General features: G+C 45.3%; 1 protein-coding gene across 6 annotated transcripts in view; it reads right to left on the bottom strand.

The window, feature by feature from the left end:
• The window catches only part of rcbtb1 (regulator of chromosome condensation (RCC1) and BTB (POZ) domain containing protein 1), a 77,418-nt gene that overhangs the window by 4,243 nt on the left and 46,084 nt on the right, over positions 1 to 27,091 (bottom strand). For all 6 annotated transcript variants that reach the window (XM_070894030.1, XM_070894028.1, XM_070894027.1 and 3 more), the window contains 4 exons: positions 21,177 to 21,319; positions 3,190 to 3,380; positions 2,341 to 2,467; positions 2,094 to 2,245 (listed from right to left, as the gene is read on the bottom strand). In XM_070894030.1, coding sequence (XP_070750131.1) covers positions 2,094 to 2,245; positions 2,341 to 2,467; positions 3,190 to 3,380; positions 21,177 to 21,319 — 613 coding nt within the window. The remainder of the gene's footprint in view (positions 1 to 2,093; positions 2,246 to 2,340; positions 2,468 to 3,189; positions 3,381 to 21,176; positions 21,320 to 27,091) is intronic.

The following is a 27,091-nucleotide window of genomic DNA, read 5'->3' as shown; positions in this document are numbered from 1 at the left end:
GGGAAATGCTGCGCTCCGTTCACCTCTGAGCCAAAAGGTCATCGGTTCAAGTCCCACTCCAGAGACTTGAACACAAAATCTAAGCTGACTCTCCAGTGCAGTACTGAGGGAATGTTGTGCTGTCGGAGGTGCCGTCTTTCGAAAGAGACGTTAATCCACTCAGGTGGACGTAAAAGATCTCATGGCACTATTCGAAAAAGAGGAGAGTTCTCCCACCGCGGTGTCCTGGTCAATATTTATCCCTCAACCAACATCACTAAAATAGATTGCGTGGTCATTATCTCATTGCTATGTGCAAATTGGCAGCTATGTTTCCTACATTACAACTGTGACTACACTTCAGAAGTACTTAATTGTGTGTAAAGCACTTTGGGACGTCCTGCGGTTGTGAAAAGCGCTCTATCAATGCAAGTTATTTATTTCCATAATCTGGTTGACATCCAGGAATAAGTTGGCTGAATGAATGAAAAGCTGCCTAGTGATTTTCCTTCTCGCCACTGTAGAACAATGGTTATTGGAAAGTGGTCTAGAGACATGGACATTTTGTTAGAACTGATCTGTGACTGTCTAAAACTTGTCCTCTCCAAATCAAAACACAATGCATGATGCACACCCATTTTAGCTGGCAAAGATTCTAAAATTGTGAAGTTTCACAAGGTAATTCAGCTTTTCCCCACTGCCTTTGGGGAGCAATCCTGCCCACTATTTAGAACTAAAAACTGGGACTTAAGAGTGATGGCTAAAGATAACTTTTAATATTTTGATTGAAGTCCGGAAAAAGATTTAAGTCTGAAATCTGCTGAGTGAGCGATGGAAGAGCAGGAGGATAGGAAGAGGGGAAGGGGAGGGAGGGAGTGGGGGTGGGGGGGGGGGGGGGGTCAGTAAGAGAGGGTAACGGAGTGATGGTGACCAGGCAGGGAGGAATGGAGGGTAACAAATGATGGTGACAGGATAGAAAGGGAGGAGGGAAAGACATGCATTAATGGAACATCTCAAATTGCTTCACATGAATTTCTTTAAAGTGCAGTTACTTACTGTTTTGCATGGCACGATCACACAACCAGCAATGAAATTAATGACCGGTAAATGTTTCTCAGGGCATCCGCACCATCCCCCCCACCCGCCTCATGATACTTTAAGTAGCACACATCCATTTCCCATTGAAAATAATCTACTGGAAAAAGCCCTAGTAAACCAGCAAGCTAACAACACAGTGGGATCTCCTACACATTGCAAGGGAACAAAAAACAGTGAAGTTGGCAACCAATGCTTGATTGCTGTTTTAAGAGTGTTCCAACTGGCTGAACAATGTACGTACAGATTGGGGAGGACCACGGGGCATGCATTTAAACTTCACAAGAGTAGGAATAGTCTAGATGTTAGGCGGTTCTTCCTTTCCCAGGGAGTAGCGAGCCTCTGGAATGCATTGTCAGCTTGTATGGTGGGGGCTCACTCTCCACATGCCTTCAAGAGAGAGCTGGACTGGTTCTTGACTGGGGCAGAGATCGCATCATATAGAAGGTCTTATAGAAGGCTTTGTAGATAACACTTGGTCCATGTGATCTCATGGACTGGTTCAATCACCTGAGGAGGTTGCTGAGGAATTTTCCAGAGTGTTTTTTCCCCTTATTGGGCCTCTGTTTTTCGCCTCTCCACGGAGATTACCTGGCTGTGTCGTGTGGGAGTGGGGGCGAGGGAGCGGAGATGGATAGGAAATGTTTGGTCATGATGCTTCAGCCATTTTGAGATCATGAGTATTGGGTAGGCTAGAATGACCAGCTGAGCTTTTCCTGACCATCATTTTCATACGTTGGTAATCTTGATGGAATTGGGTCTGACTGACTCCTTGAATGTGCACCCCTCGACACTTACTGCTGGCAACTGAATGTTTTTGTGCAACCGAGTACTCCCAGAACAATTACTGAAATCTACCAGGAACCAAAAAAGATCAAACAGTGGCAGAAATTGGTGAAAGTAGGATCCCTGCCTCGGCTGTAATGGAGCAGAGTGAGCAAGTGAAGAAAGCTTCAGTCTATGCTGTTCTTCACATGAGACTTGTCAGTACAATCAGTAGCCAATTACATACACGGTACCTATTGCATCCTCGGGAGGTAGGTTGACAGAGTCTGTGTACAGGTATTCTAGAAAGGCACGGTACACCGAATAGTTAAACTGGTCGATTTCAATCACCTCTTTTTCATCTTCACTCCAACAGGATTGAAACATAGTTCGAAAATGCTCACACCTGGGGGTAAAAAAAAACTAACATTGGTAGCAGAACTATCTTTACAAAAATCAAATTCTTAGAAAGCAATAGCTTATGAAATTTTAAAGCAGTACCTGATTTTTAAAACAGCTTTATGAACATAGATGAATTTTCCTTCCACACAGAACTTTAAATCTGATGTTTCCAAGCTGTCAAACTCCTTGTGCAGGGACTGGGCTACAGTCAGGTGATCATCCTGTTCTATAGAGAGTGGCAATCAAGTGACACAGTCAAGTGTTCTGCAATAGCACGAAGCAGAGAAATACCCCAACAAGCCACGTTGTGCCATTAACAGGATTAGTCTGAGGACAAGCTACTTGTTTTGAAGTTTCCAATTGTATTGAAAATTCATCTGAAAAAAAATTAGACTGTGTGGGGGGCGAGGGGTAACATATTTAACAAATGTAAACTAACAGGAAAAAATGGATTACAGAAATCTGAAAATGAATTGTTACTGTCTTGATGTTAATTATATTCATAATGCAATCAAAGTCGATAAGGAGAGTCGACAACCAGAGGACACAGATTGAAGACAATTGGCAAAATAATTAGGGTAGGAGAGATAATTAGAACATTTTATTTCAGCGAGCCGTTTGGAATGCACTGTCTGAAAGGGAGGTGGAAGCAGATTCAATTGTACCTTTCAAAAAGGAACTGGATATGTATTTGCAGGGTTTTGGGGAAAAAGCAGGGGAGTGGGACTAATTGGATAGCTCTTTCAAAGAGACGGCACAGGCAAGATGGGCTGAATGGCCTCCCTTTGTACTGCAAAATTCTGTGATATAAATAACTATCAAAATAGTTACTGGACCAAAAATAAAATGCAGGTTCAAGATACAAGTCAGTTAGTTTACAACTCAAATTAAAACATTTCAGATTTTTTGACCGTGCATTCACGGAGCTCCAATTCACCATCATCTTACCTACGGACAGGAGGCGCCACGTAACTGCAGGAGAGGCAAAGCAGGCAAACACATCGTCCGTACAAGAGAAGTGAGTGAGGCGTGGGAGGATGACCGACTGGCCCCGGCATTGGCCCCACATATAAACCTGACCACTCTGGGTCTTGGCAGCTGAGGTGTAAGTGGAATGGCAGGCTGCAATCTCCACAATCCTACAGGGAGAGAGCAATGAAAAGGTGACAGGACAGTGAGAAAGCACAATATATACCAAGCAAAAGTTTTCTGCTGGATTAGTCAGTGCTTATGATCGAGTTGATGGCCACTTTTCCATATTCCTCACAGCACGCAGCTCGATACCTTTAATAAAACAAACTCAGTAAATTGCTCGACCGCTTACATTGTTGTAAGTAATGCTGATTGTCCTTGGGTTCAAGTTTGAGAATGGTCATTCAGTGCTCAGTCAAAGCTGTGAGCTGAAGAACAATCTAAGGGCACAATGCATTCGCTTGGAGGGAAGGGGCCAAGGGAGAAAAGAGACAGGAGAGCCCTGACAAAATCCATCTTGACCAGATACCAGCACATCTTGCGTGAAAGGGAGCGAGGGACACTTTTCCCTTTTTTGGGAGAGCGAGGGGTCAGGTAATAATAACACACAGCACACTATATCAAATGAGAGAAAAATATCTGGGATATTCTTCCCTGATAAATACTTTTAAGTTACTGTACCTTGGCATAGATGGCTGGGCAAGATCTACTGGGTGAGGAGACTAAAATATGTACATTTTAATTGGTACTGATTGTATGTAAATTATTCTTAAGATTCACTCATTAGTTATGAACTCATCGAAGAGAGGATTTCACTTCCTGAAGAATGCCCAGATTAATATATTTCTGCTTTAAGTATTCATGAACATTGAATCCTGAATGACAAGATAAAATTAGACGAGTGTAGACTGTAAAATCCAGATGAATATCTCCCCCATTAATTTATTGTTTCAATTTATAATCTGTAGAAATACCCTACCTAAAAAACCGCACATTAAAGCAAAGAATACACAATTTAGACCTATGAATCCCTCCCAAAATTACTCTTAACTCCTATTTTTGGACATAAATGTCTTGCTGCTGTTCTTCAAAGGATTATTCTGCTATTTTTAAAAATATGGAATTATAAACCGTTTTCCCTCAGTCACATACTAATTTCTGAACATTCCAAACAATAATGAAGATTCTATTCTTGTGCATTAGTGTATCTTCCCATTCAAAAAAAGTGCCCATATTACAGGTGTGTGTATTGTACACACCTGAAGTGTTAAAAGTGCTATGTCATTTTCAGTGGCATCATTTGCTACATCAGATTCAGAATACCTATATTGTCAGCTGTGGCTCAGTGGTAGCATTCTCGCCTCTGAGTCAGATGTTTGTGGGTTCAAGTCCTACTCCAGAGACATGAGCACAAAATCCAAGCTGACACTCCAGTGAAGTACTGTGGCAGCGCTGCACTGTAAGAGGTGCCGTTCTTCCGATGAGACGTTAAACTGAGGCCCCGTTTGCTCTCTCAACTGGATGGAAAACATCCCATGGTGCCACTTTATGGCTCTGTAGATCCTGGGACATGCCCCACACTGCACAACTCTTTGAGTCACCCCCTAAATCTTTTGGGGCCTCAAAAGCTTTAAAAAAAATACTCGGATCTATCCTTTTTTGGTCCAAAATGGATGGCCTCACACTTTACTGCATTGAAATCCATCTGCTACAGTTTTGCCCACTCAATCTATCAATGTCTCTATAATTCTATGGTTCTGTCTACATCTTTACCAGATACCAGCACATCTTGCGTGAAAGGGAGGATGAGGGGTCAGGCAATAATAGCACACAGCAAATATCAAATGAGAGAAAAATGTCTGGGATATTCTCCCCTGGTAAATACTTTTGAGTAAGTTACTGTGAGTAAGTTACTGTGCCACTTATCTTTGTATCATTGGCCCACTTGGATATATGGCTCTCTATTGTGTTAGCTAAGTCATGAATATATATAAATATAGTGAACAGTTGAAGCCCCAGCTCAGATCCTTGTGGGACACCACTAGTCACTTCAGCAAAATTTGAGTATATACCCATTATCCCGACTCCTGGCCTTCTACCACCTAACCAATTTCCTAACTAGGCCAATAATGTGCCTTCAATTTCACGAGCTTTAACTTTAACGAAATGTCTCTTATGTCCATATAAAATCCATAGACATTCCCATGTCTACTACTTAGTTGCTTCGTCAAAAGATCTAATTAGGTTCATTAGAAGTGACCTACCCTTTACAAATCCATGTTGGTTTTCTCCAATCAGCTCAAATTTCTTGAAGTGCTCAGTCACTATAGATTCCAATAACTTCCCCACAACAGATGCAACATTACCAACTCTTGCGACTCCATCACGAGACATGTGATTTCAGAGTGAAAGAAAGAATCATTAGCAATGAGATGCCCAAATCTTGGGATTTTTGGGGGGGAAAACACGGCGATTTGCGCATGCGTGAAAAAATACAGTGAGTTGCATATGCACGATTGATATTTTCTGAAATGCCCACAAGAGGAAATCTTTATGATAGCATTTAAAATGCCTTTGCACATAGCAACCATTCTCTTTGGTACACTAGTAGCAATTCTGGCAATGTAGTTTGGAATTTCAGTACCGCTGACTTTTGTTGGTGCTTATTTGGGATTTAAGAAAAGGGCGAGTTTCACAAAATCATTACTGCTAATATACGTAAGCTGAAAAGTCTATTTGCTGTGTATGCATGTAGATGTGAAACTGTGGGAAAATAAATTCTGTCTGGGACGAGTTAGAGCAAATAACCTCAAAGCAGTGTTTTTAAATGGGCCAGGGCAACAGGATAAGGGTCAGGTTTGTGATGGGCAAATTTTGAAGAGACACGGGGAAGTATTTCCTTACACAGAGGGTGATCAACGGTTGGAGTAGGTTACGTGGAAGGATGGTTGGGATACTGGATTATCAAAAATGCTTAGGTGCTATAACAGAAGAATGAGATCAAATGGGACGAAGGGCCCTTTTTATCCAAATCTTTCTTGTGACTTAAGTCTGTTAATTTTAATTTTTGCTGTAAATGAAATACTCAAACTGAAATGATAAAGACTGCAAATTGGCAATAATCAAACTTGTAAATGGGATCTGTGTGCTTTGGACCACTTCTTCCAAATGGGAAAATATGAAAATCCAACACGAGTAAAAGCCTATCAATTCTGTTCGGTCAGGAGTCCATATGTAATGATTGTGTTGTGGATTTTTCACCTATCCAACTTGTTTAACGCATAATTCAAGACTAATTTCCTTCTCCGATCTCCCCTGACGAAAATGGGTGCATGTAGCTCTTCTCTAAATTGTCATTCTTCTGTCATTGTTGCTGGAAATAATGAAGTGGGGATATGACGAATGCATACCTCGCTTTGCATGGGAATTGTATATCCTGTACACATCATCAATGTGCACAGGCAAACAAACCATACATGGTAAATTCAGTTGTTTAATTTATTCTATGCACGGTGACAATTGCGTTGGATCTGTGTGCATTGTCAGCCCAACCATTTGTGTTAACTGTTTTAACCATGGTCTTTTTTTTTTGCATTATTCATTCATAGGATGTGGGCATTGATGGCAAGGCCAGCATTTATTGCTTCTCCCTAATTGCCCTTGAGAAGATGGTGGTGAGCCACCTTTTTGAACTGCTGCAGTCCGTGTGGTGAAGGTACTCCCACAGTGCTGTTAGGAGGGTGTTCCAGGATTTTGACCCACGACGATGAACGAACGGCGATATACTTCCAAGTCAGGATGGTGTGCGACTTGGAGGGGAACGTGGAGGTGGTGGTGCTCCCATACACCTGCTGCCCTTGTCCTTCCAGCTGGTAGAGGTTGTGGGTTTAGGAGGTGCTGCCAAAGAACTTGGTAAGTTGCTGCAGTGCACTTGCTGGCATACACTGCAGCCACTGTGCTCCGGTGATGGAGGAAGTGAATGTTTAAGGTGGTGGATGGGATGCCAATCAAATGGGCTGCTTTGTCCTGGATGGTGTCAAGCTTCTTGAGTGTTGTTGGAGCTGCACTCATCCAGATAAGTGGAGAATATTCCATCACACTTTTGACTTGTGCCTTGTAGATGGTGGAAAGGCTTTGGGGAGTCAGGGGGTGAGACACTCGCCACAGAATACCCAGCCTCTGACCTGCTCTTATAGACACAGTATTTATGTGGCTGGTCCAGTTACATTTCTGGTCAATTGCTGACTCCCAGGATGTTGATATTGGGGGATTTGGCGATGGTAATGACGTTGAATGTCAAGGGGCGGTGGTTAGACTCTCGCTTGCTGGAGATAGTCATTGCCTGTCACTTCTATGGTGCAAATGCTACTTGCCACTCACCATTCAAGCCTGAATTTCATCCAGGTCCATTATCTGAGTTGCAGCAAATGGCACTGAACACTGTGCAGTCATCAGCAAATATCCCCACTTCTGACCTTATAATGGAGAGAAGGTCATTCATGAAGCAGCTGAAGATGGTTGGGCCTAGGACACTGTCCTGAGGAACTCCTGCAACAATGTCATGGGCTGTGATGATTGACCTCTAACCACAACTATCTTCCTTTGTGCTATATATGACTCCAGTCAGTGGCGAGTTTTCCCCGATTCCCATTGCCTTCAATTTTACTAGGGCTCCTTAATGTCACACTCGGTCAAATGCTGTCTTGATGTCAAGGGCAGTCACTCTCACCTCACCTCTGGAATTCAGCTCTTTTGTCCATGTTTGGACTGAGGCTGTAGTGAGGTCTGGAGCCGAATGGTCCTAGTGGAATCCAAACTGAGCATCGGTGAGCAGGTTATTAGTGAGTAAGTGCCGCTTGATAGCACTGTTGACGACACCTTCCATCACTTTGCTGATGATTGAGAGTAGACTGATGGGGTGGTAATTGGCCAGATTAGATTTGTCCTGCTTTTTGTGGGCAGGACATACCTGGGCAGTTTTCCACATTGTCGGATAGATGCCAGTGTTCTAGCTATACTGGAACAACTTGGCCAGAGGCACAGCTAGTTCTGGAGCACAAGTCTTCAGCACAACAGCTGGGATGCTGTCAGGGCCCATATCTTGGACTGTTACACTTGCTGCTGGCTTGTTTTGTTTTTTATTTGAAGAATATATGTTTATGCTGTATGCCACACAATATATAGGACCATCAAAAGCCCCTTCACCACCTTCAAGTCACAAGTCAGGAACATGATGGAATACGCTCCATGTGCCTGGAAGGGTGTAGCTGCAATAACACAAGAAGCTCAACACCATCCAGGACAAAAGAATCCGTCCTCCAGGTTAAATAGCCACTCCCTCCGCCACCATCACCAGGTAATGAAAAGCTCGGTCAAAGAGGTAGATTTTAAGGAACATCTTAAAAGGAGGGGGGAGGCGGAGAGGTTTAAGGAGGGAATTTCAGAGCTTGGGCCAAGGCAACTGAAGGCACGGTCACCAATTAAAATCGGGAATGCGCAAGAGGCCCAAATTGGAGGAGCGCAGAGATCCCAGAGGGTTGTAAGGCTGGAAGAGGTTATGTTCCAGAAAGAGTAACGGTCAAAAACAGAGCGAGGCTGACCTGGGAGTGAGGCAACTGCTCCCATTACTTATGTTCTTATGCCAGCAATTGGTTATTGACGGCCGATGCAATGGGAGGAAGCAATGGTTAGGGAATGTGCTTCCTGTCCAGGAGCAAATGTCAGCAAGGGGTCAGGTCAGGAAAAAAAATGGCAACTCATGATTTCTGGTATCAAATCTTGGTGATTTTTAAAAGTTTATCTCCTGATTTATGAAGCGGTGGAGTTGGCAATATTGCAGGTGTTATACTAACAGATCTATATAATTTCCTGGTTTATCTCTCTCTCTCTCTCTCTCTCTCATTCTCCTTTCTTAAATAATGGAGTTACATTTGCAATTTTTTTAATCTAAAAAGGGACAATTCCTGAATCAAGAGTGCTTTGGAAGATTATGGCTAAAGCATCTGCAATTTCCTCACCTACTTCCTTTAAAATCCCGGGGTGGAAATCATCAGGCCCTGGGGATTTGTCAGTCTTTAATGCCATTGTTTTTTCTAATTCAGGTTTCTCGTTAACATTAACTTAAGTGAGCTCCAGTCCTTGATTCATTATTAGTTTCCCTGGAATGTCACGTATATTATCCTCTTCCACTGTAAAGATTGATACAAAGTTATTATTTAACAAGGCTGCCATTTCCTTATTTTCATTTGCAATAGAATGGAGAACGGGAAACCTAGAATTCCCAGTGTCATCAGGTCCCAGGGGATCCCCCCACCCAGTGTCACCACACCCCTGGAATATTAGTGGTGTCCAATGCTGCCAGACCCCAGGAGCCTTCCATTAATGCTGCCAGACCGTGGGACCACCCCTCCTTCAACGCTTCCAGACACTGGGACCACCCTTCCAGTGTCGCTAGAGCTCAGTCCCCAGTCTCCTCAAGCCAGTACCTTACCCAGTTACCCATCCCCCATTCTGTCAAGTCATATTCCCCCCTTCCTAATGGTACCAAATCCCAGATGTCTCCCTTGCTGGCCATTCTCTCCCCAAAGTTGAACCCCAAGTTTTGCCAAACCCCAGGATCCCTCCTTCCCATGACTGCTAAATTCAGCGATCCTTCCCTGTGCCTCAAAACCTTAGGATCCTCATTAATATCCCCAGGATACCCACTCCCATTTAGTGCTGGTAAATAGATACCTGCATCACATCTGGTGAATCTTCCATACTGCTTGCTGTGTATTCTGGGCTTTAGAAAAGGTGAGAATAAAAATGGCAGTGTGTATTTGCAACACCAAAGTTCTGATTGGTCCACTTGGATAACAAGATCCGATTTCTGATTGACCACCTTGGAGAACAGGACACACCCAGCATTTGCCTGGCAAGTGTAATTAGATCCCGCCTGCCTGAGTAATCAAGTGCTTTGCCATGTTTAATTTGATCCATTCATTCCGACTGCCAGGCTCCAGACAGAGCTCACAGTACTGCTTTCAGAGAACAGACAGGGCTCACCCTCGTGGGTTAGGATCTTTTCTCCGCCCCCCCCCCCCCAAACAAGTTCCTGACCTTCTCCACCCCCCCCACAAACAAGTGCCTGACATTCCCCCATCGCCCTCAGAGTTCTTGTCCTTCTCCCCCGCCTAACTGCTTGACCAGCCCCCCCCGCCCCGAATTCCCAACCTTCTCCGCACCCCCCACCCCCCTAATAGATGGGACACTGTGTGTTGGTCACGGATTGTTAACAGGTTTATTGGGTATGAAGTGAATCGTGACAGTGTCATGACGTCAGGATTTCGTCCAGTCCAATGATGTCACTTGCCGCACACGTGCCGGGCTTTCCGAGAGATCAATCAGGTTGGGGGATGGGAGAACGTGATCCATCATCCCATCTGGATCACATCCATACTCTCATCCCCTGCTTGAGATCTGGATCACGTTCTTTCCCCATCCCCACCGTACTCTTCTCCCCTGCACCACCCCCAAGTTCCTAACCTTCTCTCCCTTAGAGCTCCTGGCCTCCGCTCCCTACTTCAAGCTCCTCTTCTCTCCTTCAATCCCCTCTCCCCCATTCCCTTCTCCTCCCCCCCCTACCCTCTTCGATCCCCTCTCCTCTCTCATCCCCCGCCCCCTTTGATCCCCTCTTGACCCCCCCAACCCAATGCCCTGACCTCCTCTGCACAGAGCCAAGGAAAACATGGCATTGCAGGGTGTTGCACATGTGCGACCAGATAGAGTGCGCATGCGCAGAGAGTAAAAAAAAAAGTGCAAATAATCACTCCAAATAAAAATTCAATAACTTTGTGAAGGAACATGCAATGATAGTCAATTTCTGATTCACAATTTTCTCAATCTAGTTACTTTCTTCTTTCTTTCTTTGGCAGTCCCTCGGAGTCGAAGATGACTTGCTTCCACATTAAAAATGAGTTCTCAGGTGACTGATGAGTCCCATGCGGGATCTACAGTCTCCCATACAGGTGGGGCAGACGGTGATTGAAGGGACGATGGTTGAACGGCCGGTTGGTTGGAGTGGGGTTGTCATGCATTCCTTCCGCAGTTGCGCTTGGTCTCTGCTTGCTCCCGGCGAAGAGACTCGAGGTGTTCGGCGCCTTACTGGATGCTTCTTGCTTCTCTTCCACTTTGAGTGATCTTGGGCCAGGGATTCCCAGGTGTCGGTGGGGATGTTGCACTTTTTCAAGGAGGCCTTGAGGGTATCCTTGAAGCGTTTCCTCTGCCCACCTGGGACTCTTTTTCCATGTCGGAGCTCCGAGTAGAGCACTTGTTTTAGGAGTCTCGTATCGGGTATACAGATGATGTGGCCCGTCCATCGGAGCTGGTCGAGAGTGGTCAATGCTGAGGATGTTGGCCCAAGCGAGAACACTGAAGTTGGTGCGCCTATCCTGCCAATGGATTTGCAGGATCTTGCAGAGGCAGTGTTGGTGGTACTTCTCCAGTGTTTTGAGATGCCTGCTGTACATGGTCCATGTCTCTGATGCATTTAGGAGGGCAGGTACCACTACTGCTCTGTAGACCATGAGCTTTGCGCCAGTTTTAAGGTTCTGGTCTTCAAACACTCTCTTCCTCAGACGACTGAAGGCTGCGCTGGCACACTGAAGGCGGTGTTGGACCTAGTCATCGACGTCTGCCCTTGTTGACAGTAGGCTCCCAAGGTTTGGAAAATAGTCCATGTTGTCCAAGGCCTCATTGTGGATTTTGATAATCGGGGGGCAGTGCTGTGTGGTGGGAGCAGGTTGGTAGAGGACCTTTGTTTTACGGATGTTTAGTGTAAGGCCCATGCTCCCGTATGCTTCCGTGAAGGTGTTGACGATGGTTTGGAGTTCGGTCTCTGAGTGTGCGCAGACGCAAACGGCATCTGCATACTGTAATTCAATGACAGAGGATGGGGCGACCTTGGATCTTGACTGGAGGTGGCAGAGGTTAAACAGTTTCCCATTTGTCCTAATGATTAGCTCCACTCCAGCGGGAAGCTTACTGTGGGTGAGATGGAGCATTGCAGCAAGGAAGATCAAGAGAGTGTTGGTGCAATGACACAGCCTTGCTTCACCCCGGTCCGTACATGATTTGGATCTGTGGTGGATCCGTTGGTCAGGATCGCAACTTGCATGTCATCGTGAAGCAGGCAGAAGATGGTGACAAACTTTTGAGGGCAGCCGAATTTGAAGAGGACACTCCATAATCCCTCACGGTTGACAGTGTTGAAGGCCTTTGTGGGGTCAAAGGCGGCCATGTCTAGAGGTTGGTGTTGTTCCCTGCATTTCTCTTGGATTTGTCGCACGGTGTCCATTATGCCCCTTAGTGGGAGGAGCTCTTCAGCCACAGGGAGAAGGCGATTGAGGTGGATTCTTGCGATAACCTTCTCTGTGGTAGACAGCAGGGAAACTCCTCTGTAATTACCGCAATCGGACTGGTCCATTTTCTTGAAGATGGTCATGATTATGGTGTCTGAGATCCCCTGGCATGCTCTCCTCCTTCGAAATAAGAGAAAGGAGGTCATGTATTCGCGCCAATTGTGCTTCTCCGCCATGTTTTAGTGCCTCGGTGGGGATTCCATCTGCTCCTGAGGCCTTGTTGTTCTTCAGTTGTCAGATGGCCTTTTCAACCTCATGCAGGGCTGGGGTTGTGCTGAGATGGTGGCTCATTGCATGCTGCGGGATTGAGTCGAGTAAACTCACGTCGAAGACAGGGTCTCGGTTAAGGAGATCTTTGACGTGCTCCTTCCAGCGGGCATTGACTGCCTCTCTGTCCTTGATGAGTACTTCTCCGTTCATGGCCCGCAGTGGGGTATGACCTTGGGTGCTTGGTCCGTAGGTGGTCTTGACTGCGCTGAAGTATCCATGCACGTTGTGGTTGTCGGCTAGTTGCTGGATCTCCTGCGCTTTCTCCACCCACCATCTGTTCTTTAGGTCGCAAGTTTTTTGTTGGACTTCGGCCTTCAGACATCTGTAGAGCTGCTTTCTTGCTCTCGAGTTGGCTAGCTGTTTCCAGTTCAAGAATGCCTTGCGCTTATGGCTTATTAACTCCTGGATCTCCTAGTAGTTCTCGTCGAACTAGTCTTGGTGTTTCCCAGTCGAGTGACCGAGCGTCTCCTCACAGGTGCTAATTATGGAGGCTTTGAGGGCAGACCAGGCGCTCAGGACACTCTGCGTCTCTGGATCACTGGGAGTCGTCAGATTGGTTGTGAGGCGCTGGCTGAATAGAGCTTTCTTAACAGGATCTTTGAGTGCTCCAGCGTTTATTTTCCTGCGGCATTGTTTCTGTTGCCGCTGCTGTTTTGGGGCTACATTGATGGAGATGTCAGAGCGGATTAGGTTGTGGTCCGTTCAGCAGTAGTCAGCTCCTGTCACGGTGTGGGTGATGCAGATGTCCTTGCGGTCTCTCGCTCGGATGATGACGTAGTCTAGCAGATGTCAGTGCTTGGAGCGAGGATGTTGCCATGAAGACTTGTACTTGTCTTTCTGACACAACAAGTTGTTGGATATAACAAGGCCATGTTCTAAGCATTTAGTCAGGAGGAGGTTACCATTGGAGTTAGTTTTCCCGACCCCCTCTCTGCCGATCACAGCTCCCCAGAGGTCTGTGACCTTTCCAACTCTGGTGTTAAAGTCGCCAAGTAAGATCAGCTCGTCGCCTGTTGGGACTCGGGGCAGGGATTGTTCAAGGCTGGAGTAGAATTCCTCTTTAGTCTCGTCTGTAGCTTCCAGTGTTGGAGCGTATGCACTGATGACCGTAGTGCATTGCTTACGGGCTAGGGTGAGCCAAAGGGTCATGAGGCGTTTGTTTATCCAAGGCTCTGAGACGGCCAACTAGCTCATCTTTTTATAGCGAAGCCCACCCCCCCATGGAGGCGGCATTCTGCTTCTGGTTTACTTGTCCAGAAGAATGTGTAACCACCACCTTGTTCCTTGAGCTGACCTTCCCCTTCCCGCCGGGTCTCACTTAGGGCGGCAATGTCTACGTCGAAACGTCTGAGTTCCCAGGCAATGATAGCAGTGCGGCTTTCCGGTCTGTCGCTGTTGGGGTTGTCCATGAGGGTCCTGACGTTCCAGGTCCCGAACTTCATTTTAAACGGTGGAAGATGCCTGTGCGTGAATTCTTTTAATGTGGGGTGGCTGTTGCACACCGGCTACCACACGGGCTTGACGGAGCAAGGTCTTGGACCAGTGGGAAGGGGATCCAAGATGAATGGAGACCAGGCTCCACTGCATGTGCCTAGTACACACACACACAAACACAAACATACTCCTACTGTCCTCCTTCCTCCTTCCCACAGGACCTTTCTCCCTGGAATTCATAGGAAATAGTGTAGACCTCACAACCTCACTATTGGCTCGTGCTGCGCCATCCCTGGGCCTCGACCCCGCTGCTGGTCCACGCTGTTGCACCTCTGTGCTCCGACCTTTCTGCTCCTCCACTCCTCGCCCGTCCCGGCCTCCGCGCCTCGCCGGCCCCGACCTCCGCGCTTCGCCGGCCCCGGCCCCGACCTCGACGCGCCTCGCCGGCCCCGACCTCTGCGCCTCGCCGGCCCCGACCTCCGCGCCTCGCCGGCCCCGACCTCCGCGCCTCGCCGGCCCCGACCCGACGCGCCTCGCCGGCCCCGACCTCCGCACCTTGGCGCTTCTGCTATGGGTCCACTGGGCTCCACCACGGTCCAATCAGCTACCTGGATTCCGGTAACATAGACTTTTGTCACCCTCTCCACACCGTTGTTGATTCTCCTGCTGCAGTAGCTAGCTTTGTTTGATCAACTGACAAGTCCAGGCTCACGCTCTAACTGATTTTCTGAGTCTTCTATAAAGTCGGGCTATTTTTGATCAACCAACAGATCCAGCCTTGCGCTCGATCTCGTTACTAACCAGTATGCATCAGCTTTTCTTTTAAAAAAGTTCCAATCAATACATTCCCTGTTTTAGCGAGTTTACTCAATACACCTACTGCTCTGTAGAGGGGAAATGCCTTTCAAACTTGGTTTTGCATACGTTTTAAGGGTAAATGTAGTGCTCCTTCGTCCCAGCTCAATATATAGAGAGTTGGTCAAAGAACGGACACTGCTGTTAAAGAAAGACTTGCATTTATATAGTGACTTTCATGACCAACGGATGTCTCAAAGCACTTTACAGCCAATGAAGTACGTTGCAGATCAGCCGCTGTAGATTATCTCTCACTCCCTGCTGCTGGGAGTGCAGGGTTCCTAAATGTACGCTTCAGTTCTATAGTCATGCTACCTTGTACTGCAGTCATATCCCAAGTTAAATAATCTGTTTGGATCTACTTTACTAATTTCCAATAGCATTTGCAAATATGGCTCATGTCTCCTCCCCATCCTTTCTCTGAAGTGAAATAGTTCAATTTTTCCAAATCCCTGGAGACTTAAGCGTCTCAAATGCCAAAAACATCAATATCACCTTCTGTGAAATTTGGCCAAAGTGCTATCCTTTTGAAGATATGCGGCCTAAAGTGAAAACTTGGCTTCATCAACGAGGTTAACTACACGGTTTTATATTGCGCCAAAAGTCCTTAAAATGCATCCGCGGACATGGGTGTCCTCACTTGCAGATTCACAGTGAGTATTTTCTTCAAGTTAGATTTTGCTTAGGGTTTCCTGCCTTCATAATCTGGTTCCTCCTTCAACAACTTGCATTTATTTAGGTTATGGGAAAGAATTCCAGTGCTTAGGGTCTAGATTGCTGAAGGCACAGCCACCAATGTGAAGGAAATCAAGGATGCACAAGAGGCCAGAATTGGAGCAATGCAGCGATCACAGAGGGTCGGAGGATGTTATAGAGATAGGGAGGGACAAGACCATGGAGGGATTGAATTCACGGATAATAACTTTAAATTTGAGGTGTTGCTGGACAACAATGCAAAGAATGTTTCACATCTACCATGTTGTTCTGTGAGTCTGCCTGGCCTTTATGCCTCTTCTTCAAAAAGAGGCATGTGTGTGACCTGTTCCCACACTACCATCAATGTCCCTGGAGCCTGCTGCCAGGAAAGCCAAGTACCATCTCAGTATGACACTATTGATCATCTCTCTAACATGATACCTCAATCTCCAATCAACACAGGTCTGATCAGGGATCGAATCAAACGCTCCCATTCCCTGGCAGTGAGAGCTAGCAGTCTAACGTGCACTGTTACCACACTGTCCTTTTTCACTATCATTTGTTAAAAGAAAGAAAGCACAGAAAAGATAGATTATCTTATATTTATCATATCAAACATTCTGCTTTACATACAAAAAACACGTGGAAAATGGCAGACAAGAAAAGACATACTGGCCCATCCAGCATGTCTCATATAGTTGCGATGCCTTATGTATCACGATACAGACATTCCCCACCCCACTCAAAGCCATGGAATCTCCTGGGAGATGCAAAAAAAAGATAAAAAGCCAGGTCAAAGGGGCCAAGTTTCGGCCTGAGTTGCTCCTGTTTTTTTGGAGCAACTGGTTTAGAATGGAGTATCTTAGAAATTGCAATTCTCGGCATTTAAGTTGCTCCAGTTCTAGTCAGTTAGAACAGTTTCAGTTTGGAACAGATTTTTATTTTCAAAAGGGGGCGTGTCCAGCCACTTACGCCCATTTTGAAAGTTTAGGCAGTGAAAACTTACTCCAAGCTAACTTAGAATGGAGTAAGTGTAGATTTTTGTACGCTCAGAAAAACCTTGCCTACACTTAGAAAATCAGGCGTAGGTTACAAATCAGGCGTAGGATGGGGGGGGGGTTTAAAGGGAAGTTTACAAACATTAAACACTTCAGTTTTACAAATAAAGAGCCATCATCAATAATAAATACATCAATAAATCAATCCAAAAAAATTTATAAAAATGTTTTAAAAATTTTAAAAATCAATAAATAAAACATTTTCTACTTACAGACTGCAGCACCGGGATCCCTCCAACAGCATGCTGGGACGGCCCCCCCGGCCCCCCACCCCCAGTGTGTCTCTATCTCTCTGTCTGTCTGTGTGTGTCGCTCTCCTCCTTAGTTGGTGAAGAGCCTTCTCCTTGAATTTCTTTTTAAAAAGGTGGTGGGGAGGAACATTGAAGCAGGAATAGGCCATTCAGCATCTCGAGCCGGTTCCTCCATCTCCCTGGCTGTAATTTTAAGGTTATGTTCCCTTGTTCTAGACTCCCCCCACCAGAGGAAATAGTTCCATCCAACCTATCAAATCCTTTAATCATCTTAAACACCTCAATTAGATCAGACCTTAATCTTCTATACTCATAGGAACTGGAGTAGGCCGTTTATGTCCCTCGAGCCTGTTCCGCCATTTAATTAAATCCTGGCTGATCGGTGACCTAACTGCATGTACCCGGCTTTGCCACACATCCCTTAATACCTTTGGTTGACAAAAATCTATCAATCTCAGATTTAAAATTCACAATTGACCTAGCATCAATTGCCATTTGCAGAGTTCCAAAGTTCTACCACCCTTTGGGTGTAGAACTGTTGTCTAACTTCACTCCTGAAAAGCCTAGCTCTAATTTTTTGAAAATGTCCCCTATGTGAGGTTATCCACTTTGGGGGCAAAAACACGAAGGCAGAATATTATCTGAATGGCGGCAGATCAGGAAAAGGGGAGGTGCAACGAGACCTGGGTGTCATGATACATCAGTCATTGAAAGTTGGCATGCAAGTACAGCAGGCGGTGAAGGTGGCAAATGGTATGTTGGCCTTCATAGCTCGGGGATTTGAGTATAGGAGCAGGGAGGTCTTACTGCAGTTGTACAGGGCCTTGGTGAGGCCTCACCTGGAATATTGTGTTCAGTTTTGGTCTCCTAATCTGAGGAAGGATGTTCTTGCTATTGAGGGAGTGCAGCGAAGGTTCACCAGACTGATTCCCGGATGGCTGGACTGACACATGAGGAGAGACTGGATCGACTGGGCCTGTATTCACTGGAGTTTAGAAGGATGAGAGGGAATCTCATAGAAACATATAAAATTCTGATGGGACTGGACAGGTTAGATGCAGAAAGAATGTTCCCGATGTTGGGGAAGTCCAGAACAGTCTAAGGATAAGGGGTAAGCCATTAAGGACTGAGATGAGGAGAAACTTCTTCACTCAGAGAGTTGTTAACCTGTGGAATTCCCTACCGCAGAGAGTTGTTGATGCCAGTTCATTGGATATATTCAAGAGGGAGTTAGATATGGCCCTTACGGCTAAAGGGATCAAGGGGTATGGAGAGAAAGCAGGAAAAGGGTACGGAAGTGAATAATCAGCCATGATCTTATTGCATGGTGGTACAGGCTCGAAGGGCCGAATGGCCTACTCCTGCACCTATTTTCTATGTTTCTATTAGTCCTAGATCCCCAATCAGTGGAAACAGTTTCTCTCTATCTACCCCTTCATATCCTGAAAACTTGTAGTTGAGAGATTACAAGCCTAGTCTATGTTACCTGTCTTCATAATTTAACCCCTCCCTTAAAAGGGAGAATTTAATTCAAAAGACGTAACATCAGACAGCAAACCATTTCACGAGCCCTGATTTGCAGCTTGTCCGATCAATATTTTGCTTGTTGAGGAAGGCTGGAATGTATTTACCTCGCCACCTTTATAAACAGGCAGTTTTAAAATCCTCACCCTCATTTACAAATTCCTCCATGGCCTGACTGCATCCCACCTCTGCATCCCATACTCTCCGGATGCTGGCCCACTATATGGCCCCTCCCTCTGTTCCAGTATCAGTGACACAGGCTTCAGTCATTACGGCCCTGCCCTCTGGAAGTCTCCTCTGAAACTACCTCCATCTTGCCAGATTTATCCACACTTTCCCCAAAAAAAGTCTCTTCAAACTGCAGCGAGATAAATGACCACTGTTTTAGTGATGTTGGTTGAGGGATAAATATTGGCCAAGATATTCTCCCGCTCTTCTTCGAATAGTGCTGTGGGATCATTTACGTAAAACCCGAGGGGGGAGACGGGGCCTCGGTTTAACGTCACATTTGAAAGTCAGCACTCAGTACTGTACGGGACCCTCGGCCTGGATTTTGTGCTTTGGCCTCGGGAGCGGGACTTGAAACCACGACTTTCTGACTAGTGCTACTAACTGAGCCAAGGATGACACCTTTCCGCTCTCCTACTCTCTGTCTGTTCCCCACCCCTATGTGAAGCATCCTGGGATGTTACGGTACATTGGAAGGTATTATACAAGTACATGTTACTGTTACTGATGAAAGTATGATGTTTAGGGATCAGGATCTCCTACTTGACAACAAGTTTCCTCAGCTGGGAGCAAAAAGATTAAATGATCAGGATACCATTCCACCCCTTGGAGATACAGACTTTACAGTTTGTTTATAACCACAAATGTGTAAAGTTGTAAATTTACTTAGTCTTGTAAAAATGCAAAGTGAAAATATTCTGAACTATATCTGCTAAAAAGGGGAATTATTGTACTTAGATTTCAAACGCCAGAGGCAAGCGTTCACCCAATGCACTGTAACCTGTTGATAACCAAACTTCCAGCTAATGTGCTTTACATAGTTGCAATAGTGTACATGCAGAATATTTTAAACACTGTCGCTTGACTACAAAAAGGTAAATATTTCAATACAAGGTGAGCAATGTGCAGTTTATTCCATACAAATGCAGTACCAGAGAACAGGTGCAGAGATATTGGTCACTTGATAGGTGGCAACGTGAGCTTAATTATACTGAGGATTAATTTGAGTCTTTAGGTGGTTAGGGAAGATTAAGGGGAGTTTTAATAGAAGTGTTCAAAATTAAATGGGATTTTTATGGAGTAAATAAGGAGAAACTGTTTGCACTGGCTGGAGGGTCGGTAAGCAGATTTAAGGTAATTGGCAAAAGAACCAGAGGAGACTTGAGGAGAATTTTTTAAAAAAATGCAGTGACTTATGATGATTTGCCTGTGGTGGAAGCAAATTCAACAGTAACTTTCAAAAAGGAATTGGATATATACTTGAAAAAGAAAAATGTGCAGGGTTTTGGGGAAAGAGCAGGGGAACTGGACTAATTGGATAGCTCTATCAAAGAGCTGGTAGAGGCATGATGGGCCGAATGGCCTCCTTCTGTGCTGGAAGATTCTATACGAGGGAAAGGGATAAAACACTCACTCTAAAAGGTACACGGTCCCATTGCTTAGGGCTCCCTGCAGCATGCATGGTCTAGAGACCAAGGGGACAACCTCTGCAATGCCATCTCTGAAACCAGTAGCCGAGATGAGCAACCAAATAACTCTTTCATAGCCTTTCCTGACTTGGCCCTAGCTTACTGCCTGTGGTAGTCTCACTGTGATCAAGAACGGTACAAGTTGGGGGTGTGGGGGAGTGGGGGGGTGGGGGGAGGAGGGGATGTGGGCACAAATCCCAGAATCCAGCTACTCCTACACAGTTCGCTGGGTTTCTGATAAACTGAGCGAGTTCGCTATTTATCAAATTAAGTTTAGCTTCAAATTATATCCAGATATATGGGGTGAACATTAAATAATCAACCATTGGTTATATCACTGAAGCAGGCGGCAGTGAATTGATTATTACATTAAATATATCAACCCAGCCCAGAAGGAGGCCATTCAGCCCGTCGTGCCTGTGCCAGCTCTTTGAAAGAGATATCCAATTAGTCCCAACTCCACCCCCCCACCCCCCCCCCAACACTGCTCTTTCCCTTTAGCCCTGCAATGTTTTCCTTTTCAAGTATTTATCCAATTCCTTTTTGAAAGTTATTATTGAATCTGCTTCCATGACCCTTTCAGGCACTACATTCCAGATCATAACAACTTGCTGCGTAAAATTATTTTTTCCTGATCTTCCCCCACTCCTCCGTTCTTTTACCAACTTCTTTTGTGTTATGCAGCAAGGTGAAGTAAGATTTCTGGCAGTTCTGTTACACACAGGCAGCTAATTATACAAACTGAATGAATTGTTATGTGTCAGCAAAAAGCAGCATTACCTTTCTTTCTCCAGAATGATCAGCACCGGGCCCAGCTGGTTAGTTTTATTCCCAAGACCCAGCTGCCCAACTGTATTAGCTCCCCAGCCATATAGCAAGCCCTCATCTGTTAGTGCGAGTGTGTGAGCGTAACCGCAGACAATCTGTAAGCAGAGAAACATCCATCAGCCACAATAAATCCCAAGAATACATTCTACAAAATACTGATTGCATTTAAACACAGAATTTTGATTAACGTTCAGGAGCTTACGGGAAGAATGAAGTATAGACCTGAAACCACACAAATGTTAAGCTGATCACAATAATAATATGATTGAAGAAATCATTTAAACTTTTACCTCTGGATTTCACGTATTGTTATCCTCCCGACACGAGAGTAAAAGCAGGAATGGGAATTCATGAAAGGCGTTTTAATGAATATAAAGTTTTTGAAAAACGAGAGAAGGCTCTTCTCTACCACAAACCAAGGGTGATAATTATTGCTTATATTCCCTCAGTTACTGGATGCAGGCACAGCCCGACGCACATTGTCAGTTGAATGCTGTCACAGAGCATAAGCAGGCTATATTCAGGCATCAACTTCCAAAAACCACAGATTGCTGGAAACAAATTAGACCCCAGTCACCACTACCATCAGTGTATAAATCAAGAAATAATGAAGGCTTGTAAAAAAGGAACGGCAATAATCAGGGGTGATTTTAACCTTCATATTGATTGGACAAAGCAAACTGCCCAGGGTAACCTTGACGAGGAGTTCATAGAGTGTATCCGGGATAGTTTCCTTGAACAGTATGTTGCGGAACCAACCAGGGAGCAGGCTATCTTAGATCTAGTACTGTGTAATGAGGCAGGATTAATAAATGATCTCGTAGTAAAGGATCCTCTAGGAATGAGTGACCATAATATGGTTGAATTTCAAGTTCAGTTGGAGGGAGAGAAAGGTGGTTCTCAAACCAGGGCCCTAAGCTTAAATAAAGGCAACTACAAAGGTATGAGGGCAGAGTTGGCTAAAGTAGACTGGGAAAATAGACTAAAGTATGGGATGGCTGATGAGCAGTGGCAAACATTTGAGGAGATATTTCATAACTTGCAACAAAAATATATCCCAATGAGAAGGAAGACCGTAAGAGAAGGGATAACCATCCATGGCTAACTAAGGAAATACGGGAGGGTATCAAATTGAAAACAAGGGCATACAATGTGGCAAAGACTAGTGGGAAACCAGAGGATTGGGAAACTTTTAAAAGCCAGCAGAGAACGACGAAAAAAATAATAGAGGGAAGTAGATTATGAAAGTAAATTAGCACAAAATTTAAAAACAGATAGTAAGAGGTTCTACAGGTACATAAAAAGGAAAAGAGTGGCTAAAGTAAATGTTGGTCCCCTGGAGGATAAGACTGGGGAATTAATAATGGAGAACAGGGAACTGGCAGAGATGTTGAACAAATATTTTGTATCGGTTTTCAAGATAGAAGACACTAAAAACATCCCAATCCTGGATAATCAAGGGGCTATAGGGAGGGAGGAACTTAATACAATCACTATCACTAATGAAGTATTATTAGGTAAAATAATGGGACTAAAGGCAGATAAGTCTCCTGGACATGATGCCTTACATCCTAAGATCTTAAGAGAAGTGGCAGCAGAGATAGTGGATGCATTGGTTATTAATCTACCAAAATTCCCTGGATTCTGGGGCAGTCCCAGCGGATTGGAAAACCGCAAATGTAACGCCCTTATTTAAAAAAGGAGGCAGACAAAAAGCAGAAAACTATAGACCAGTTAGCCAAACATCTGTCGTTGGGAAAATGCTGGAGTCCATTATTAAGGAAGCAGTAGCGGGACATTTGGAAAAGCATGATTCAATCAAGCAGAGTCAGCATGGTTTTATGAAAGGGAAATCATGTTTGACAAATTTGCTGGAGCTTTTTGAGGACGTAACAAGCAGGGTGGATAAGGGAGAACCACTGGATGTGGTGTATTTGGATTTCCAGAAGGCATTCGACAAGATGCCACATAAAAGGTTACTGCACAAGATAAAAAGCTCATGGGGTTGGGTAATATATTAGCATGGATAGAAGATTGGCAAACTAACAGAAAACAGAGTTGGGATAAATGGGTAATTTTCCGTTTGGCAAACAGTGACTAGTGGGGTGCCGCAGGGATCGGTGCTGGGTCCGCAACTATTTACAAACTATATTAATGACTTGGATGAAGGGACCAAGTGTAATGTAGCCAAGTTTGCTGATGATACAAAGATGGGAGGAAAAACAATGTGTGAGGAAGACACAAAAAATCTGCAAAAGAATATAGACAGGCTAAGTGAGTGGGTAAAAATTTGGCAGATGGAGTATAATGTAGGAAAATGTGAGGTTATCCACTTTGGCAGAAATAATAGAAAAACAAATTATAATTTAAAGAGAGAAAAATTGCAAAGTGCTGCAGTACAGAGAGACCTGGGGGTCCTTGTGCATGAAACACAAAAAGTCAGTATGCAGGTACAGCAAGTAATCAGGAAGGCAAATGGATTGTTGGCATTTATTGCAAGGAGGAGAGAGTATAAAAGCAGGTAAGTCCTACTACAACTGCACAGGATATTGGTGAGGCCACACCTGGAGTACTGTGTAAAGCTTTGGTCTCCGTATTTAAGGAAGGATATACTTGCATGGTTCACTAGGTTGATTCCAGAGATGAGAGGGTTGACTTTATGAGGAGAGGTTGAGTAGATTGGGCCTATACACATTGGAGTTCAGAAGAATGAGAGGTGATCTTATTGAAACATAAGATAATGAGAGGGCTCGTCAAGGTGGATGCAGAGAGGATATTTCCACTCATAGGGGAAACTAAAACTCGGGGACATAGTCTTAGAATAAGGGGCTGCCCATTTAAAACTGAGATGAGGAGAAATTTTTTCTCTCAGAGTGTTATAAATCTGTGGAATTCTCTGCCCCAGAGAGCTGTAGAGGCTGGGTCATTGAATATATTGAGATAGATTTTTCAGTGATAAGGGAGTAGAGGGTTATGGGGAGTGGGCAGGGCAGTGGAGCGGAGTCCATAATCAGATCAGCCATGATCTTATTGAATGGCGGAGCAGGCTCGAGGAGCCAAATGGCCTACTCCTGCTCCTATTTCTTATGTTCTTAAATGAATCCCCCCGCCCTCCCCATTCCCCATTCCCCATTCCCCCCCCCCCCCGCCGTACTGGGATTGGGGAGCTATCAAAATTGTATGTGAACTCAGCAAACAATAAAGGCCAACAGACTGTCAAAACAAAGTGAAATCAAGTAGTTATGAAGTTAATTTTTGCACTAGTTTATATATTAGATTAACTGCAGTCTACGTATGACACAATGTTTCCTACCTTCTGTTCTAAATAATGTACCTGCTGGGCAATAACTTTTCATTACAAACCACTCGTTTGGACTCAGGAGCATAAGAGCTCCTATCTTATTGGAGATATTTCAAATTTCTGAGGTCACCTGATAGTTTGGGTCTTCAGACTCTGCAGAGAGCCACTCATCTAACGTCTATACTCCCACAGGGAACACCACAGATGAACATCCCTTCTGGCCTGGATTCTAACCAAGGCAGAAGCATCAAATACATAATGAATCAGGTCTCTACCAAGTCAGAACTCTGAGACTGTGATGATTTGTTCCTCGATCTCTCTTTTGATATGATCAATGACACCATCCTCCTCCATGGGACTGTCCTCTCGTGGGTCCACTCCTACCTGTCTGAACGCAACCAGCACATCTCCACCAATGATTTCTCTTTCTGCCTCTGTGCAGTTGCCTCCAGATCGATCCTTGGCCTCTTTTCTTCCTCATCTACATGCTGCCCCTCTGTGTCAATGCAGCAACTCACTGTCAGCTTCTACATATATGGCGGCAACACCCAGCTCTACTTCTCCATCACTGACTCTGACCCCTCCAGCCACCCGTGCTGCCGGATGACCTGTTCCACATCAAGTCGTGAATAAGTCAAAATGTCCTCCAAAGCCCCACCACAACACCCCTCCTTTGCCACTGATTCCATCCACCTCCCCAGTCACTTATTTGGACTGAGCCAGGCTTTGGATATCTTGGTATTCCGGCCAACCTGGAGCAGAGCTTCAAACCCAACATCCTATTGATCACGGAGTCTGCTTATTTTCACCTACACAACATTATCTGGTTTCACCCCTACCGTGACCAAAATCCTTATGCAGACTTTTGTCAACCCTAGATTTGGGAACACCATCACCTCCAAGTTCCCCTCGAAGTTGCACACCATCAGTCAGTCATATATCCTCAGTCCTTCATTATAACTGGGTCAAAATCTTGAAATTCCCTACCTTCTTCTTCTACAGCATAATGGGAGCACAAGGATTGCGGTGGCTCAAGAAGCCCTACCACCACCTTCTCAAGGCAACTAGAGATGGGCAGTAAATGCGGGCCTTGCCAGTGTCGAACCAAAATAGGAGAATTTCCGCATTGCCCTCCGTGCTGGTCTCCCACCCTCTACCCGTGCAAACGCCAGCTTATTGAATACTAGGCTGGCCACGTCCTGCCCACACTCGAGGGGATCTTATACCCCCTCCTGCACCCTCTGACTTTTGCGTCTTGTGCATCCGCCTTGCTTTCATTCACCTCAGCCCTATGTTCTGGAATTCCCTCCCGAAATCCCTCTAGCTCACAAACACTCTCAAAACTCATCTTTCTGATCATGCTTTTGGTTACCCAACTCTCCCACATACAGTTTGGCATTCGTTCTTTTATCCCTTTCTGTGTTTTACTTTCCTCCCCTTCTAAAGCCCCTTAGGATGATTTCTACATTAAAGGCACTATATAGGTGGAAGATACTTTATTTGTCTACTCGTTCCATGAAGAAGGTTATTGCATATAGTTTACAGCTCAGAAACAGGTAATTCAACCCAACTGGTCTGTGCTGGTGTTTATGCTCTACACAAATGACATCAGCACAAGTGACATCAAAACTAATGTGTTCCTAACACAGATGAGACTGCACACAGGGAGGTTAAAGTAACAGTGACCTCAGTCTTTATTAAGATACTCCAGAGAGAGGAACAGGCCTTAGAGGCCGGCTTCTATACAGTGCTCCCAAGGGATGCTGGGATCCCTTGGGACTTCAGGGGAGGCGCTCCCTGGTGGCGGAACATGGGAGTGCATGCTTTACAGATACACAACATCACTCCCCCCCAAAGTCAAAGTGAAAACTATTTACAAGATGAGGCGGTCGGGAGCCTTTCTTTCCCTGGTGGACCGCCTCGGTACAAATGTAAGTTCTGGTGTGTTGGCTGTGCTCTCGTTGGGCTGGCGTGTTGTTGGCCCTGCAGGGCTGCTGGGTGAGCATGGCCTTGCTGGGCTGTTGGGCGTGATGCGTTCGATTTCCTGGTCTGGGTTGGTGTCGTTGATCCTTTGGGTGTGTGTAGTGGGCTCGAAAAAGGTGGTGCCTGCTGTGGGTTGTTCAGGGCAGTCTGTGAACCGCAGCCTTGTTTGGTTCAGGTGCTTTCTGCAAATTTGTCCATTGTCTAGTTTGACTACAAACACCCTACTCACTTCTTTAGCTATCACCGTGCCCGCGATCTACTTGGGACCATGTCCATAGTTTAGCACATACACAGGGTCATTCAGATCAATTTCCCATGATACAGTGGCGCGATCATCGTTTACATTTTGTTGCTGTAGGTTGGGGTGAACCAGCGAGAGTCTGGTTTTAAGTGTCCTTTTCATGAGTAGCTCAGCCGAGGGCACCCCTGTGAGCGAGTGGGGTCTCTCGTGCGGTAGCTGAGCAGTACTCGGGACAGGCAGGTTTGGAGTGAGCCTTCTGTGACTCGTTTAAGGCTCTGTTTGATTGTTTGTCCTGGCCACTCTGCCTGTCCATTGGAGGCCGGTTTAAACGGGGCCGAGGTG

The sequence above is a fragment of the Pristiophorus japonicus genome, chromosome 11 (genome assembly GCF_044704955.1).
Source record: "Pristiophorus japonicus isolate sPriJap1 chromosome 11, sPriJap1.hap1, whole genome shotgun sequence".
NCBI classification, from domain to species: Eukaryota; Metazoa; Chordata; class Chondrichthyes; family Pristiophoridae; genus Pristiophorus; species Pristiophorus japonicus.
This window is presented reverse-complemented; position numbering and strand designations above follow the sequence as displayed.